At 33.9% G+C, this 17713-nt stretch overlaps 1 protein-coding gene across 4 annotated transcripts in view; it reads left to right on the forward strand.

Annotated features, from left to right (window-relative positions):
• Positions 1–17713, forward strand: part of Cad88C (cadherin 88C) — a 488883-nt gene that overhangs the window by 416946 nt on the left and 54224 nt on the right. For all 4 annotated transcript variants that reach the window (XM_069812621.1, XM_069812619.1, XM_069812622.1 and 1 more), the window contains 3 exons: positions 9045–9230; positions 9647–9783; positions 13242–13440. In XM_069812621.1, coding sequence (XP_069668722.1) covers positions 9045–9230; positions 9647–9783; positions 13242–13440 — 522 coding nt within the window. The remainder of the gene's footprint in view (positions 1–9044; positions 9231–9646; positions 9784–13241; positions 13441–17713) is intronic.

The raw sequence follows: 17713 nt of genomic DNA on the forward strand, positions 1-17713 counted from the left end.
GCACTAGAATGAGGTGGTGGTCGGCACCACACTCCGACCGCCTTTTACCTCCGGGAAAGACCTGGTACTCAATTTTATAGGAGGCTGAGTGAACCTCAGGGCTGTTCTGGAAGTTTGGCAACGAGAAAAATCCCGTCACCACTTGGGATCGAACCCCGGACCTTCTAGCCCATAGCCAGCTGCTCTACCAACTGAGCTACCCGGCCGCCAATGCCATGATAAAGCCTCTTTTTCTGTCCTGAGAACAAGATGTATCCTGGTGCTAACTAATAAGTAGTGGCCGCCTTTGGCCATGTTGCAGGTTTGCGCAACTAGAAATGTTTTCACATTAAATTAATTTCACTATCGTATTTTCCTTAATAATTTTAATTCATTTTGTGAAAAATAACAGCCATCATACAATATCAACGTATTGAAACAACTGGTGTGAACATGTATCACGGATGCCCAACAATAGGCTACCTCACTACAATCCTTGAGAAAAAAGAGATCTTGGACGACCAAGAAAGCACTGTAGAAGATTGAGGCACACTTTTCCCAGAAAGCTATTCCCAAAAACTTAAAGTTCCAAGGACTTTTTTCTCAATCAATACCAATATCCAAAATATTTTTTCCAGTGCTGTCGATCGATCAAAATATTTAATCGATTAACAGTTTGAATTTAATCGATTAATCGAGTTTTGATCGGTTAAAAAAATTACTATACTGTAATAATATATTGCACAATTATTGTTAAATTTAATTTGTTTTTGGTGTTAAGCATAAGTATTAAATGTTGTATATCTAAATATACTGTATCGTTATATTACAAAACAATTATTTTAGTTATTTATTAACACATTTATTATGTAGATTTATAATTTATTGTGTCAGTTTCTCTGATAATTTTTTAGGAAACACAAAGAAAAAACGTATGAAGACTCACCTAGTTAAAACTGCTCCATCCATGATTTTTAAACATGTGAGTGCATTCACATGCTCCGAATTAAGTGCCGCTCTAAGTTTAGTAACAATGTTTCCTGCATAACTAAACACGAAAAAACTTTTTTCTGTCAGTCACGATCGTTCAATTTAAATCTACAGTAAACATTTCACTGAGTTTATCTCTCGGATTCTCATATGACATAATGGAGTGTTCACTTTTCACAGACCATAGAAATATGTTTTTTTTTTTCTTTAGCAGACTAAACACACAAGGATCATCTACAAACTCAGTAAAGAAACTAACAAAACAGGCGTATTCCAGAAAAGTATATATTTCATATGCTATAGGAAGACGAGCTGACAACAAGGTTGAAGTTTTCTTGAAAAATCATAAAACTTAATAAGGGTTTCGCATTGTGTTTCAACTTTCAATAGGAGTAGACCAGGTCACTGTCCTCAAACCTCCATCTCTTTCTGAAGTGTTTGTGCAAAGATTTGCCCTTTGCTACCTGCTAAGCAGTTACAAAACACGGTACTATTGTGCTTTAAAGTAAGCAGTTTCTGAGATGAATGTTGTCGAGTTTTTAGTCTGAGTTTGGATTAACAAAATAATAATTAATATCAAGTACAACTGATTAATTTTAATCGACTTGATTATTTAATTAAATATTTTTGATCGATTAATCTTACAACAGAAATTGATCGATTAATCGATCAGATTAATCGATTAAATCCCACAACACTAATTTTTTCCTACAAGTAATTATGTTCAGTTTATTATTTTACCAATAATGTAATAAAAGTTCCAAAGACTTTTATCCCAGTCAATATAAATATCCAAAATATTTTTTTCAAATTAAATATTTTCACAGTATAATGTAATTTTTACATCTATCATCAACAAGAACATATTCACATTTCTTAACATTACTAAAATGTTACTAATAATTTCAGCATTGTTCAAAAATGTAAATTGTATCCAACACTTCTGAGGAATGTGAGGATGTCATTCTGCACATGTTCTGCATACCTAGATACTGCACTAAAAATGCATGCTTTCACTCTCTGTCATCTGGTGTCGGGGAGTTTTTTCATTCTGTCCAAGTTCGATCTGACGAATCATACTCTCTGTATTCTTCCACAATGTAGGTTATATATAAAGTACGGTACCGTAAAAGTTATCTCCAGCTAGTGTTTGTTTAAATTTTCTATGTAATTCGTTCAGTTCTTCTATACTCTCAGGGTGACGATATTCCGATTATCCTGATGCTTATACAGCCTGAAATGTAGTATCATCTATTGGATCCATAATTTCATTTGTAGGGGTATTAATATTTATTTTCATCATATGAGAAAGTAAATGCCTTTCAGACGTTCCCGAGTAATAGCTTTCCTCAAATTTTGTCGGTCAGGGAATTCTGCTAAAATACCAGATGGTACTTCCCGCAACTCGTTTCTTAAAATTTGTGCTGATAGTGTTTCAGGAGGTTCAGCTGCTGATCTTTTCACATTCACAATAACTTTCAGGGTCTCTGTGTGTTCTAAATTTGGAGCATATGAATGTAGAGAAGTATCTGGTCCCTTTTTTATGTCTGTACCGTTTCCGCTACTTGAAGTTATTGCATGAGCGGAACACTCAAATTTAAGTCTGTAATTTCGGTATGTTCTTCCATTTCTCTCTGAATGTTTGTATTACAGGTAACCATTAATATGCAGTAGTTTTCCTCTCCCACTAGAATTTATTATTTTAGCCATTTATAAAGTAATGTTGCTAGGTGATATTAAGAACAATGTGAGTAATTGTATTGGGAAAATGGAATTTAATATTTCAGCCATTTATAAAGTAATGTTGCTAGGTAGTATTAAGAACAATGTGAGGAATTGTTTTGGGAAAATTTATAAAAATTGTAATAGTTTCAATGTGGGAAAAAATTGTATTGAGAAAAGTGGATTGGGAGATATAAATTAGAATAATTTGATTTGGGAATTCATTGTATTTGGAAAATAAAATTTTAAAATTTTAGAAAAAGTGTGGAGAGACCAACTTTCAACCAGCATTCAATCTGAAGCGGAACAGGCCAGAAGGCCTACTCCAAGATAGTCGATGATGATGATGATGATGATGATGATGATGATGATGATGATGATGACGACGATGACGATGACGATGACGAAAATAAAACATGTAACACATTGAATCTGACTCATATTAGCAATAGGGGAGATCAGCAGAGTAGCATAAGTATTTATTTCAAAGAGAATGTTTTCAGGATGTGTACCAGTTTGTGGATTTCAAGAAACTTAAAACAGAGCTGTCTGCAATTCACAGTACAAAACAATTTCGTTAAGTGTTTAGGACAGTAAGTTTACTTGAATTCATTCAACAAAGCAATGTATAGTAAGTTACAGGGCCCTCAAAAATTCAAATCCAGAGGGAGGCAAAATTGAAAGAAAATTGATAAAGAGCACTCTGAATATTACAAACGATTATTGGTTCCATGCATTTCAACACCATCGACTGTGAAATATCTTATTTCAGTATATCGTTCCTTTACTTCTGGTTCCGACTTTCTTTTGTAGTTATTTATAAGGAGAGAAAATATATACTAAAACTATCAAAAGATTGAAAACACTTGATCACTTTTCTTTAAGAGAGAGAGAGAGAGAGAGAAAAGTGAAAGTGGCGGATGTTCAGACAATATAAACCATTCGATTGAGAGTGACAACATCACAAAGGCCGAGTTGATTGAGATTAAAAAGAATGTTGTGTTTCAAAAGGTGAATAGCTGAACTATAAGGTGTTCCAGTAATCTAAATGTTGGACTTTACATAAACTAAAATGTATGTGATAAAACCAGGGAAGATGTAATGAAGACTATATGGACACCATCTTCTTCATATCTCCGAAAATAGCCAAACATAACCTGAGTTTCCTTGTGTATTTAGAAAAACTAGGGGGTGCTCTGTGTGAAATCTGTGTTTTGTTCGGTAAAGAAGATGTGGGAAAGGGTGGTCGGAGCTCATGTAGCCGAAGTTTTCATAAAGTATAAGAATGCAATTGAAAAATTTAACTGTCATGAGAACACTGAACACCATAAAAGATCTGTGATTTGTGCAGACAGTTTCCTAGAATTGCAGAAGGGGTTATCAAGATATTGTTTCACAAATTGATAGAACTCTGTTCCTCCAGGCAGCAGAAATTCGCAAAGAACTTAAATCTATTATAAGTATTATAATATTATGTGGCTGTCAAGAAATCGGGCTAAGAAGGAAAATAGATTATGAGGATGTACTACAAGATGATGAAACCGTCAACATTAGGCATTTCGGTGCACTTCTAAGGTTTCGTATGGGAGCTGGAGATGAAATCCTTAAACAACACCTCGAAAATGCTTCATTTGTGGCAAAGTATACAAGCCCACATACTGCAGTGGCGGCTGATTGACTGAGGCAAGTGAGGCCGGGCCTCAGTCACTTGGCTTAACTGAAATCAAATTTTGTGTTTTTATATAATGTATTAGTTATTTGAATGAAGCATATATCGCTGTAGAAGCATTTGAAAACTTTGATATATATAGATCTGTTTTGCAGTAAAATTTGTTCCTGAGGCCCGGCCGGGATCACTTGTGCTGGGTCTGGCTTGTGATGTATATAGACCTGTTTTGCAGTAAAATTTGTTCCTGAGGCCAGGATTGCTCATGCCGGGTCTGGCTTGTGATGTATATAGACCTGTTTTGCAGTAAAATTTGTTCCTGAGGCCAGAATCATTCGTGCCAGGTCTGGCTTAATGCATTTCGTGGGCTTTGAGTTTACGCTTAAAACGTTGTAGCTGAGGCATAATTCGGCTGGCCTGGTCAGGTCAAGGGTAGAGTGGGGTGGGAATAGCAGTGGTGACTTGTCTTCCTAACTAGGCCATAAATAACAAAATTCCAGCTCTTTGGCAGGCAGAAACCCACTCGATTCTCTCCCCTTGTCTCAGTTTATGACATAAGCGAGGGTGTTCTACTATTGTACTTCGTAGTACAGTAGTGAATCTGGGCCAATGTTGTTATGTATTTTGGGAAAATATAAACAGAAACAAATGAGAGAAATAATGCTGGTGCAGTTAATTCATTGTTAGAGTGTCCTTTTTTCGAGAAGAAATAATACCGTACTAAAGGAAAGGAAGTTTTAAATAAAGAGAGAGACTACCGAGATACCTACGACATCGCTGATAATTTTTCTGACACATAATCTTAAAACGCGAGTTTCTATTGCATTCTGGTATGGGCAACATAAATGGTTATGTGGTAATGTGATGCAAAATAAACGTCTCTTGGCCTTGTTTGTTGCTGTCAAAGGAAAAAAATAAAAAGAAAAGAAAGAAAGGGGAATTTCAACACATAATATGGGATGCTTCATCACACTGAAACAATCACTGAAACTCAGAGCATAACAGCTTATTTGGTGAGTGAAATTATTATTTTTCATTGATAGTAATAAGAATAGACTAATAATAGTAATAATAATACAGTAATAATGATATTATTAATATAATAACAATAATAATTAATATCATAAACAAACATTTCCTATCGGAGGCACTTAAACTAGTTGCATCTTGCCTCACCGAGGATTTTGATCACCGGCCGCTACTGACATATTGTATTCAAAATGAGCTTTTAAATGTTTGTGGTGATTTGATCAAGAATCAGCTAATTATAAAGGTAAACAGGGCACTTTGTTTTGTAGTGTTTGCTGATGAAACCACAGATAGGCTTATAACTAAGAAAGAGCAAATATCATTGTGCTTACAATATATTGATGAAGATATGAAATGTGTGAGTGAAGATTTTCTAGAATATGTACCAGTGGAAGACTTCACAGGCAGTGATCTCGAGAGCATTATCATTGCAATGTTTATAATTTATGTTTGGGCAAGTTTATGGAGATGCAGCTATGATGGAAAGCAATGCATGTGGTGTACAAGTTTTCCAGAAATGTAGCTGCTGTATAATAGTGATTCTCAGTCAAGGAGCTGTGGACCTATCGGGGTACAAAGAACAGTTAATGAGGGTCGCAAGTAAAATAATAATAAAAATCGTCATTATTATTATTATTATTATTATTATTATTATTATTATTATTATTATTATTATTATTATTATTATTATTACTTACTTACTACAAACCGGACTTACAGCCGAAATCGACCGACCTGTAGTTTTCTTCAATCAAGTTCCAAGTTTTGTATATTTGAATTTGTGTTGCATTTAATTATAGTTATTACTTTTATGTATATTATGTAATTAATTATTAGTTGTAAATATGACATGTCCATATCATGTATATGATCAGTGGATGTAATAAATGATTATGATTACTTACTTACTGGCTTTTAAGGAACCCGGAGGTTCATTGCCGCCCTCACATAAGCCCGCCATAGGTCCCTATCCTGAGCAAGATTAATCCAGTCTCTATCATCATATCTCACCTCCCTCAAATCCATTTTAATATTATCTTCCCATCTACGTCTCGGCCTCCCCAAAGGTCTTTTTCCCTCTGGCCTCCCAACTAACACTCTATATGCATTTCTGGATTCGCCCATACGTGCTACATGCCCTGCCCACCTGAAACGTCTGGATTTAACGTTCCTAATTATGTCAGGTGAAGAATACAATGCATGCAGTTCTGTGTTGTGTAACTTTTTCCATTCTGTAACTTCATTCCTCTTAGCCCCAAATTATTATTATTATTATTATTATTATTATTATTATTATTATTATTATTATTATTATTATTATTATTATTATATTTAATATAGCCCAATATTGTTTAATTATTTAGATTTTTTAAAATTTAAAATACCTTCGTTATAAGTTATTCCAAACTTACTTTATTAGCAATATCCTAATGACCTAATTATAAACCATTTAGATGATTGTAATATTTTTAAAATAAACCAAATTTCACATTGCTATGTTCTACATTCTACATCTTAGCCCAAGGCATCACACTAAGATAATCTGAGGGAAAGGGGGGCCTTACCATTAGAAGGTTGAGAAACACTGCTATAGAAGATCAGTTTTATGAAAATATTCTACCCACCCCTTCCTCAGTATTCTCTGAATATAAGCTCTAAGAGCCAAGAGAGTAATTGATGGATTAGAACAGTGCATCGGACATTTTACCCAAATATCTGGAAATATTGACAATCTGGCCTGTGTTTACTGCTTCTGCTGAGAGAAGATTCTCTCCACTGAGGAGGCTTAAAAGTTACTTAAAGAAGCACAATGGTAGAAGATAGACGACTTACCACCCTAGCTATTTTAAGTACGGTATTCCTAGACACATTCCTATATATTCTGAAGAAGTGATTTCACAGTTCTGTAAAAGTGCACAATGAGATTTGTTTGTTTTGTAAAAAAGAAAAAGGTACCGGTATAGAAAATTTTGTGTAAAGTTGACAGTTCAAGTTAATAACAGTTAATTCTGTATGTTTTGTAAAACTTTTCAAATGCAATTCACTATGTACACTGAAAAACGATAAATTTTTCTTGATAGTAAATTTTTCACTGATATTTAGTACCGTACCATACATAAATAATTAGAATAATAGATAAACTACCGGTACGCTTTGTTTATATTTAAAACACAAGTAATTATTAGCTATTCATTTTATACACTTACAACAAATGTACGGTATATTACTAAATTATAATGTAATGATCAGAAGTTTTAAAATGGTGTAAAGTCCCGCCAAAACTATTCACTAAGGTAAAATACAATAATAGTTTCATTATTTAACACAGTGAAGTTTAAAAGTTGTTAATTTAAGAAATTTAACATTATTATTAGTTAATTAGTTATCGGTACTTGTAGGTGTTAAAATTGTTGAATTATATGTCCTGGGCCAAATTTGTAACCATAGTATAAATAGTATAAATATCACTAGAGTTCTTAAGAACTGCTCCCAGAAAAAAAATTCACCATACGCCACTGAGTGTACTTTGAAGTGAATGCATGGCACTGTTAAAAGTAGTAGCATTGTTTCTGTACTCTGAAGAAAATAAAGACTTACCTGCGAAATACAATTAGCAATGCCTTCTTTAAAAATGACTTTATCATAGAGATTCCAGATTTCAGTCAGAAAGCTACTGACAGGCATGATGTGCATATGTAACTGAATGTTATCATAGATATTTAAAAGTGCACGATATTAAAGATATTTTTAAACAACATAATTTATTTGATGTTGCTACCACTCTTTGCAGTAGACCTATTCCGAAGGTATATAATTTTATTATTGTACTGTATTCAATGTAAAAATGGAGATTTTACAGGAATTTTGTTGAAAAATTGGGCAAGTCTTGCTTTACATGTGTCTCAGATGTAATGTTTAAGATAAACTGAAACATATTATGCTTTATCTACTAAAGTTTAGTTTTCATAATTAAATAATACGTCATTAAGCAAGTCAAAACATAATATATGACTTTGCAACCACCTAACTATATTATCATGAGCTGCCACTGAGTGTACTTTGAAGTGAATGCATGACACTGTTAAAAGTAGTGATTACGAGTGCTGTTATATCTTGAGAACCAGAGCATTGTTTCTGTACTCTGAAGAAAATAAAGACTTACCTGCATTATATTATGTTAGAAAGAAGAATAAAATGCCGGTAACATACTGAATATTGTACTCAATTTCATTTAAGATAATACTATACACCAAGAATGTTCGTTTAGTGTGCTCTGTCAATAAATAATCAATTTCTTTTCTGTCAAAATTTAGAAAGATATTTGAAAGAGCCACTGGCCTCTCATGTGTAATTAAGACAAAGTCTCTACATTAAATATATAAAAAAAAAGTTAGAACTCCTGAATTTCGTACCGTATAGAGTATCTGGTGGAGCATCACCATCATCATCATAATAATAATCTTACTTGTCTTGTCTTATTTCTTTTGACTGGTTATAATTTCAGTCTAATTTAACTGTTTTTTCTATCTTTGTGTTGATATTTCAGAACTTAGGAAATAGAAGAGTAGCCTACACGAACAGTCAGATACCAGCTATTAGCAAAAATAATTCAATTTGTGCCAGTTCCGTATTTTAACATTTACTAATTTTATTACAGGCAGTGGATTTTGACGAAGGGAAGAATGCAGTGGTCAGTTACTATCAGATTGGAAGGATTCAAAAAACTCTTACTGAAGGCCTGGAAAACATACAGAAACCTCCTTTCCTTGTGAATCCAGAGACTGGTGCAGTGAGTCTCAACTTTGATCCTCAAAAAGGAATGAAAGGATATTTTGATTTCATGGTAACTACACAATCGATTGAATGCAAAATCGTTAAAATAAGTTTTAGCTTTAAAATACTGCCAGTAATACCTTGTTTAGTTATGAATGCATGCGAGGGACAGTCTTCACCTTCACTTTATAGTAATGGTAAGTCACAAACATAGTTCAGGCGGTAACGCATTTGCCTGCTGTTCTAGAGTTGCGTTCGGGCATGGGTTCGATTCCTGCTTGGGCTGATTGTCCGGTTGGGTTTTTTTCAGAGGTTTTCTCCAACTTTAAGGCGAATCCTTGGCCTCATGTTACTATCATCAATTCCACCAATGCTAAATAAACTAATGATTGATACAGCATTGTTAATTAATGACCTACTCAAAAAATAGCAGAGGCTACATTATGCCATTGTGTCATGTGGGAAACCACTCTTTTTCTGTAACAGGTGCTAGCAAATGATACAGATGGTCTCCAGGATATGGCGCGAGTTTTCATATACCTTCTGCGTGAAGATCAACGAGTACGCTTTGTTCTTCGGCAACACCCACCTGAAGTACGGGAGAGAATTGATATCTTTCGAGAGTAAGTAATGAAACTTTTAACTGTATTGTATTTATTTATTTATTCTCTATACAATCGTTTATGGATTTTCTCCTTACTTATTCACGTCATCTGCATAGACAAGAAGCTGATGTAACCTGTTCAATTCCAAGTCCTGTCTGTTATCCTGAACTTTCCTAATAGCATATTCTAGAGCGAAGTTAAAAAGTAAAGGTGATAGTGCATTTCCTTGCTTTAGCCCGCAGTGAATTGGAAACGCATCAGACAGAAGCTGGTCTATACGGACTCAGCTGTACGTTTCACAGAGACACATTTTAATTAATCGAACTAGTTTCTTGGGAGTACCAAATTCAAAAAGAATAAAAAAAAAAACTTCTCTCTTAACCGAGTCATATGCCTTTTTGAAATATATGAATAACTGATGTACTGTATTCTTATACTCCCATTTTTTCTCCAATATCTGTCGAATACAAAAAATCTAATCAATAGTCGATCTATTACGCCTAAAACCACGTTGACGATCCCCAATAATTTCATCTACATATGGAGTTAATCTTCTCAAAAAAAATATTGGACAAAATTTTGTACGACGTCAACAAAAGTGATGTTCCTCGAAAGTTACTACAGTTAGTCTTAAAAATAGGTACAGTTATGGATTCCTTCCATTGTTCTGGTGCAATTTCCTTTTCCCAAATAGCAAATACAAGCTTATCAATTTCACTAGATAATGTGCTTCCTCCCTCTTGTATTAATTCTGCTGGAATTTGATCGATACCTGGAGACTTGTACTTTTTCAGATTTTCTACCGCAATTTCGACTTCAGAAATTATGGGTTCGGGTATAAATGGCTCAGCAGTTTGTATTTGAATTTCGTCCCGATCATTTCTATTTGGCCTATGTACATTTAGTAGTTGCCCAAAATAGTTCTTCCATCTATTCAGGATTGAATGAGAGTCTGCAAGCAAGTCACCATTCTCGTCCTTGATCACGTTTACCCTTGCCTGATATCAGTTCTTAAATTCCTTTATACCCTTATATAAATCTCAAATGTTTTTATTCTTACTATTTATTTCTACCTCTTCCACTGTTTCCTTCAAGTAATCTCTCTTTTTATTCCTAAGTGTACGACTTGCTTCCCGTCTTTCATTGAAATAATTATCTCTATTCACCTGGACTGTATCCTGTAAGAATTTCAATTTTGTCTTTTTCCTTCTTTCAACTACCGTGCAACAATCTTCATCAAACCACGATTTATTTTTCTTAATTTCATAATAACCTATGCTCTGCTCAGCTGCAATTTTGATATTATCTCTGATATTTTTCCACACGCTATTAACATCTAACTCTTTCTCAACTTTGTCGGAACTTCCTAAAGTGGCAAACCTATTCGAAATTTCGACCTGATAATGTTGCTTAATTTCCTCGTCCTTTAATTGCAGGATATTGAATCTACTAATATTAATTTGTTGCTCTACTCACTTGGCTGCTGATAGTCTTTCTCTTAATTCTCCAATTACCAAATAATGGTCAGAATTACGGTCTGCTCCCCTGAAAGTTCGAATGTCTCCTATGCTAGTATGTCTTCGTTTATCTATCAAGATGTGATCTATTTGGTTGTGTGTTAATCCATCTGGAGAAGTCCAGGTATATTTATGTATATCCTTATGGGGAAATGTTATACTTTTGACAAATAAATTTTTTGATGTCGCAAAGTTGACTAATATAACTCCATTGTCATTACTAATTCCGCGTAGGCTCTGTTTTCCAATAATCGGTTTAAAAATATCCTCCCATCCTACTTTAGCATTGAAATCCCCCAATAAAATTTTCATGTGATATCTAGATAACTGATCAAAAGTGTGTTCCAATTCCTCATAGAAGCTAACCTTTATAATTGTCGTCTTTCTCTTCTATAGGGGCGTGAGCATTTATAACTATGATATCGCACCATCTACCCTTAAGTACTAAATACGATAACCTGTCACTGATAAATTCGACCTTACTTACTGCTGATTTTATTCTTTTATGAACAAAGAATCCTGTTTCTAATTGGTGATTATTGTTTCCTTCCCCATAATACAACAAGTAATCTCCTATTTGTGATTCTAACCTAACGTCTTGTACTTCCACAAAGTCTATTCTATATCTAGCTAGTTCTTTCGTTACTAATGTTACCCCTCCTGTTCTATAAAGACTAGTTAACTTCCAAGTTCCAAATCTCAAAATCTTATTCCTTTGCTGTGGTTGTGCCAGAGAATCAGTCCCATTCCGAGGCTTATTGTAAGGTTTCGTAACAGACTGTTTTTTTTACGGTGATGGGTTGTTAGCCCTTCGCCCAACCCCCCCCCCCAAGCTGGAGGACCACCCCTTATCAGCTGTCCACGAGTGCTTATTCAATATATTCGCAGCTACCCTCCATATCTGGAGGCCGTCTCCTCTATCCACAACCTGAGGACGCGCCATGCCATCGTGACATATGTTATTATGATATTAAAATTAACATCTGTTCTAAGAAATAAACCAATGCCTACATTAGAAACATAACAATATACATTTTGTAAATATTCATTTGCATAATTAATTTCCAGAAATATGTTTTTTTTTTTTTTCGAACCTAATGCTAGAGTCTATATCACTCTGATCTGGAGGGGATACCCCCTCCCCATATCTCCGCCTATGTTCAGTCCGCTTTAGTGCAACAAGAGTTTAAAGGTGAACTTTTCACATATTAACTAACTTTCCGTAAAATAAAGGATATTTTAGTGAGCAGGAGGGTGAAAGATTTCAGCATGATATTAAAGGAGGTGGAGAAGAGGTATCAGGGGAGATGGACTGCACATATTTATGATGGCTTACTACTGTTGGATTTTGAAGAGGAACTGTAAAGCAACAGGATCTGCTAGGAAGTAGAAAAGAGGAAGTTTGAAAATCAATAGATCACTTTTTTTTTAAAGCAGTGAAGGAATTATTAGGATATTTCTTTGGAGATTTTCAACATATGTTTACCAAAAATTTTGTTTCTTACACGATATGATGTCTCAGTATTTGTAATCAAATGAACCTGCAAAACAAAAATGGCCTTCACTGTATAAAAACCTGACGTGATGGATAAAAATGAAAGTAATTTCAGCATAAAAGCGATTAAAAAACACAAATCATGATGTATGTTATACATACTCGATAATTTTGCTTTTATATTTTATTTTGTGCTACTACTGATATTACTGTGTTTGCAAATTTGTGTAAATGTATGTTTTTGTACTGTACTGTACATAAGAAAAATAGCCATGAATAGAATACAGGAAGTGTCTTAAAGAAAGCCTCGATGCTTAAAGGGTGTAAAGGTGAAGTAAAAGAAGAAGTTGTCAAGTATGATTGTAACACAAGACGTTTATCATAAGACATGAGCAAAGCTTATTCATTAATGATTTATTTTTTTACCTCTTTCAGCTTAATTCAGCACCTTTTCTTGATTTTAGGGTTTTGGGCAATGTGACAGGAGCCATTGTCAACGTAGATGAATTTAAAGTACACGAAAATCAAGATGGATCAGTGGATAAGACGAGAACAGATCTTTATTTGCATTTCGTTGATCGTCGTGATAACTCTATCATGGAAGTTACCAGAGTACTAAACCTAGTCGACCAAAATATAGAACGGTTGGATAAGCTTTTCAAGGTATGTAGAACAACTTTTCTGATCAGGTATTGAATTCGATGACTCTCATTTTTAATAAAAAATGGGTAAAATATGTTATACCGATTTTTTTGTATTGACCGTTAGAGCAAAATAATTATCTACACATTTTCAGTCAAAGCCATGTATGAGAAGTGATTTTTTTAATTCCCTTTGTATCTCTGCTCATGGAAAGGTATAAATTCCTCACGGATTATGTTTATATATTAATTATGTAAGCAAAAAGAAGGTGACAGGGATGAAGAGAGAGTGAGAGGGAGGGAGGCAGCAAAATAAACACAAACAAAGAGAGAGAAAATCTTGTAGTTACCCATGGAGAGGTTAAATTATGAAAATTTAAAATGGCAAATAGAAATGATATAATCATACATGGTCAGAATATGCACTTATACATGAAACTGCCATAATAACAATTATTGAGATAGAATGGATCTACCAGTGGTCCAAATCCATGTAGAAGTGATATTATTATGATGATGATGATGATGATGATGATGATGATGATGATGATGATACTTTCATTTCTTATTATGTGTGTCTCGCTATAAGCTGATTACACGATGTCCACTGTAAATCAAATATGCACTTTTCCAGAGCTGTGAATTGGTGAAATTTCATGTAGCGAGTGGTTTATCATTCTTCCCTGCAGTTTATGGTTTGTGTTATTACAGTGAAGTAGAATGTGTTTTATTGTTTCTTCTTCTGTTAAACATTTTTTATGTAGTGATGACTCTGATAATTTAAACCGGTGTACATAAGATTCTATAATAAGGTGTCCAATAACTGTACAGGAAAGTTTGTACCTGTCTGGGAATGTCACAGTACCAGTAGATTTTAATATTGTTGAGTTGTTTCAACATTTTTTATAGCGTTCTTCCTGTTTGCCTATTTAACCAATCTTCTGTCCATTGCTTATTTATTATGTTATGAATATTATTTATTATTCTGTGAAGCAAATCTGTAGGTTGTGGTTTGGTAAGAGGTTTGATGCAGTTTTTGCTTTTCATCTGCTTTCTCGTTACCTTGGCCTCCACAGAGGCCTGGTATCCACTGAGAAGTGATATATTTACCATTTTTAGAAGCAGATTTATTAATTGCATAATAGGTATAACTCTGAAAGCATAAGTAATTGGTGTATATTTGATTATTTTATGAAGGACTGTTTTAAGTCAGTAAATATGCAGATCAGTCTACAATAAGAAGCTTTGCAGTTAGGAGAGTTGCATCTTTACCAGCAAGTAACTCTGTGTCAAGGCTTGAAACAGAAGACCATGATGATGATAATGCCAACTGTTATTATTATTATTATTATTATTATTATTATTATTATTATTATTATTATTATTTTTATTATTATTATTATTATTACCATCACCATCATTATCGTTGTTGTCCACGCCTGTGGAGTAACGGTTAGCGCGTCTAGCCGCGAAACCAGGTGGCCCGGGTTCGATTCCCGGTCGGGGCAAGTTATCTGGTTGAGGTTTTTTCCGGGGGTTTCCCTCAACCCAATATGAGCAAATGCTGGGTAACTTTCGGTGTTGGACCCCGGATTCATTTCACTGGCATTATCACCTTCATTTCATTCAGACGCTAAATAACCTAAGCTGTTGATAAAGCGTCGTAAAATAACCTACAAAAATAAAAAAAAATTATCGTTGTTCTCATTGTCAGTGTCGTCATTTTTATTATTACTATTAATATTATTATTATTATTATTATTATTATTATTATTATTATTATTATTATTATCATTATCATCATTATTGTTTTGTTGGAATTGAATGTTTCAGTGTTTCAAATGATTTCTAGTGAGGGAAGACGAGAGAGATACCAGAGTAAGAGGGAGATAGGAACAGCAAGGGGCGAGGGAGGAGGAAGAGAGTGGGGGAGGGGAGGAGGATAGAAATATTTTTGTGGAGATGAATTTGAAAAGTTAAGGAATTTGGAAAGAAATATTTCAAGAAAAAGAAATTGTTCAGAAATGTAGTAACTTACATGTGAAATGGGAGGTACGTGGTAATGGAAGTGCAAATGCTGTGGTTTCTAGTGAAGAAAAGAATGTAGGGAAGTAGGGATATAAAACACACACACGATGTAATGTGAAGAACGCAAAATTTGTATTAATTCAATAACCACTGAAAAATAGTGAAGCACAACAAAATTATTAAATAAACACACAGTTTCCATAATGTAACTTCATTCTATGTCCGTCCTTATGCTAGCCAGTACTGCTAACATCACTAAACAAAAATCACCAGCATTTGAAAATCCTGCACAAATTTGTTGTTGTTGTTTTCTAATGCCAGGCGCTTGACAATAAAGTCATTTGACCTCTTGCACTCCAATATTTTTCAAAGATATTATCATGACCAGCCACTGAAACACAGATTTTGAAGTGTTCCGAATCCATTTCTTGGTTTGAGTTGCAGTTAGGGGACTGATATATTCCAATTCTATGCAGGTGTTTGGCCAAACAATCATGGCCTGTTGCTAATCTAAATGCAGCTACAGACGATTTTCGTGGTAAATCGGGAATTAACTGTGGATTTTGATGCAGAGAGTTCCATTTTTTCCCTTGGGATTGAGTTATCAAATTTTGTTTGTTGAAGTCTAAGTATGTAGATTTAATAAATCTCTTCACAGAGTAATATGTAGATTTAGTAACAGGTCTGTAAGTAGCAGTGCTGCCCTTCTTTGCTAAAGCATCCGCATTCTCGTTTCCCAGGATTCCACAATGGGATGGTATCCATTGGAATACAATTCTTTTATTGAGTGATATTAATTGAGAGAGCATTTTAGTTATTTCTGCTGTTTGAGATGAAGGTGTGTGTTTAGAGACGATTGATAGAATAGCTGCTTTGGAGTCTGACAATATAACTGCATTCCTAAATTTATTGATGTGGCACAGAAGATTCCTGAGACATTCACTTATTGCAATGATTTCACCATCAAAACTTGTTGTTCCATATCCAAGAGATCTATAAAGTGAGAAGAGACAGCACGTAACACCTACACCGGCACCTTGTTCTCTGGAGATCAAGGATCCGTCAGTGTATAAATGAAGCCAGTTTTGTGGAGGGTACCTAATATTAATTGTCTCTAAAGACAATTGTTTCAGTATTTCAGTGTTTACTTCTGATTTCAGTATTTCTTGTGTTAAAGTTAGATTATATTCTATATTTAATAGAGTTAAAGGGTTTGGTTTAATTTGTAAGTTTTCTTTTAAATTCGGGATATTGATTTTCTGTTTTAATTCTTGAACAATGGATATGAAACTTTTTTGAGTTTTCAATCTACAGAGAGGACTGTATGAATGCCAATTGTTTCCTGGTAATCTGATAAGTTTTTCATATTGAATCAGTGCTTTTTCTTCTATTGTCATTTTGATGCTGTTAATATTAGTGAGGAATGCACAAATTTGTATATGCAAGCCTAGATCATAGACTTCTATGATCTAGGATGCAAGGCATACCTAACAAAATTCTGAACCAACCTAACCTAACTTGTCACAGATTTGTGTATGCAAGGCATAACGAAAGCCTAAACGAACTTAACCTAACCTGTCTCAGATTTGTATAATTATGCAAGGCATAGTGTTAGTGTACACTAGCTCGAAACTTTTGTAATGTCGCCAAAGTTATGTTGGTATGACTGGCAAGACAGTTGAAGGTGCATAAGTAGAGTATGAAGGGAACTACCTCAGCGCTAGTTTAACCGAAGAAATTGTTATTAATTCAATAAACAAGAGTATATCAAAATAGCTATTATATAGCTATATTATATATAGCTGTAGACTTTAATGTACTTAACGTAAGACAAATTTATTATATTGTATTAATAAAATTTATACATAAAAATCGAAATAATTTTGAATTGTATTCTTATAGTTATGAAACAAAAGGTATGAATTCTTTAAGATTGTGTGAACCAAAATGCAACACTGTTACAGTATTCAATCATAGTAGTAATTTAGGCCCAAGAATATATAACAAATTTATATTTAAATATCCTAATCTTGTCAATTCAAATAGTTCTAGTATTAAATTTAAAAAGTTATGTATGGATTTTATAAAAATTGAAAAATTGTAAATTTAAATTTATATACTACAATTGCAAATTGTATTGTATAATTATTAATTATAATTGTATCGTATAATTATTAATTTCAATTCAGGAATCCGCCCCTGAGCACGAGTTCTACTCTTTCAGGGGCGAGCTAAAGTTTCTCTGTATATTTTATAATTTATATTAC

Source organism: Periplaneta americana, chromosome 16 (assembly GCF_040183065.1).
Source record: "Periplaneta americana isolate PAMFEO1 chromosome 16, P.americana_PAMFEO1_priV1, whole genome shotgun sequence".
NCBI classification, from domain to species: domain Eukaryota; kingdom Metazoa; phylum Arthropoda; class Insecta; order Blattodea; family Blattidae; genus Periplaneta; species Periplaneta americana.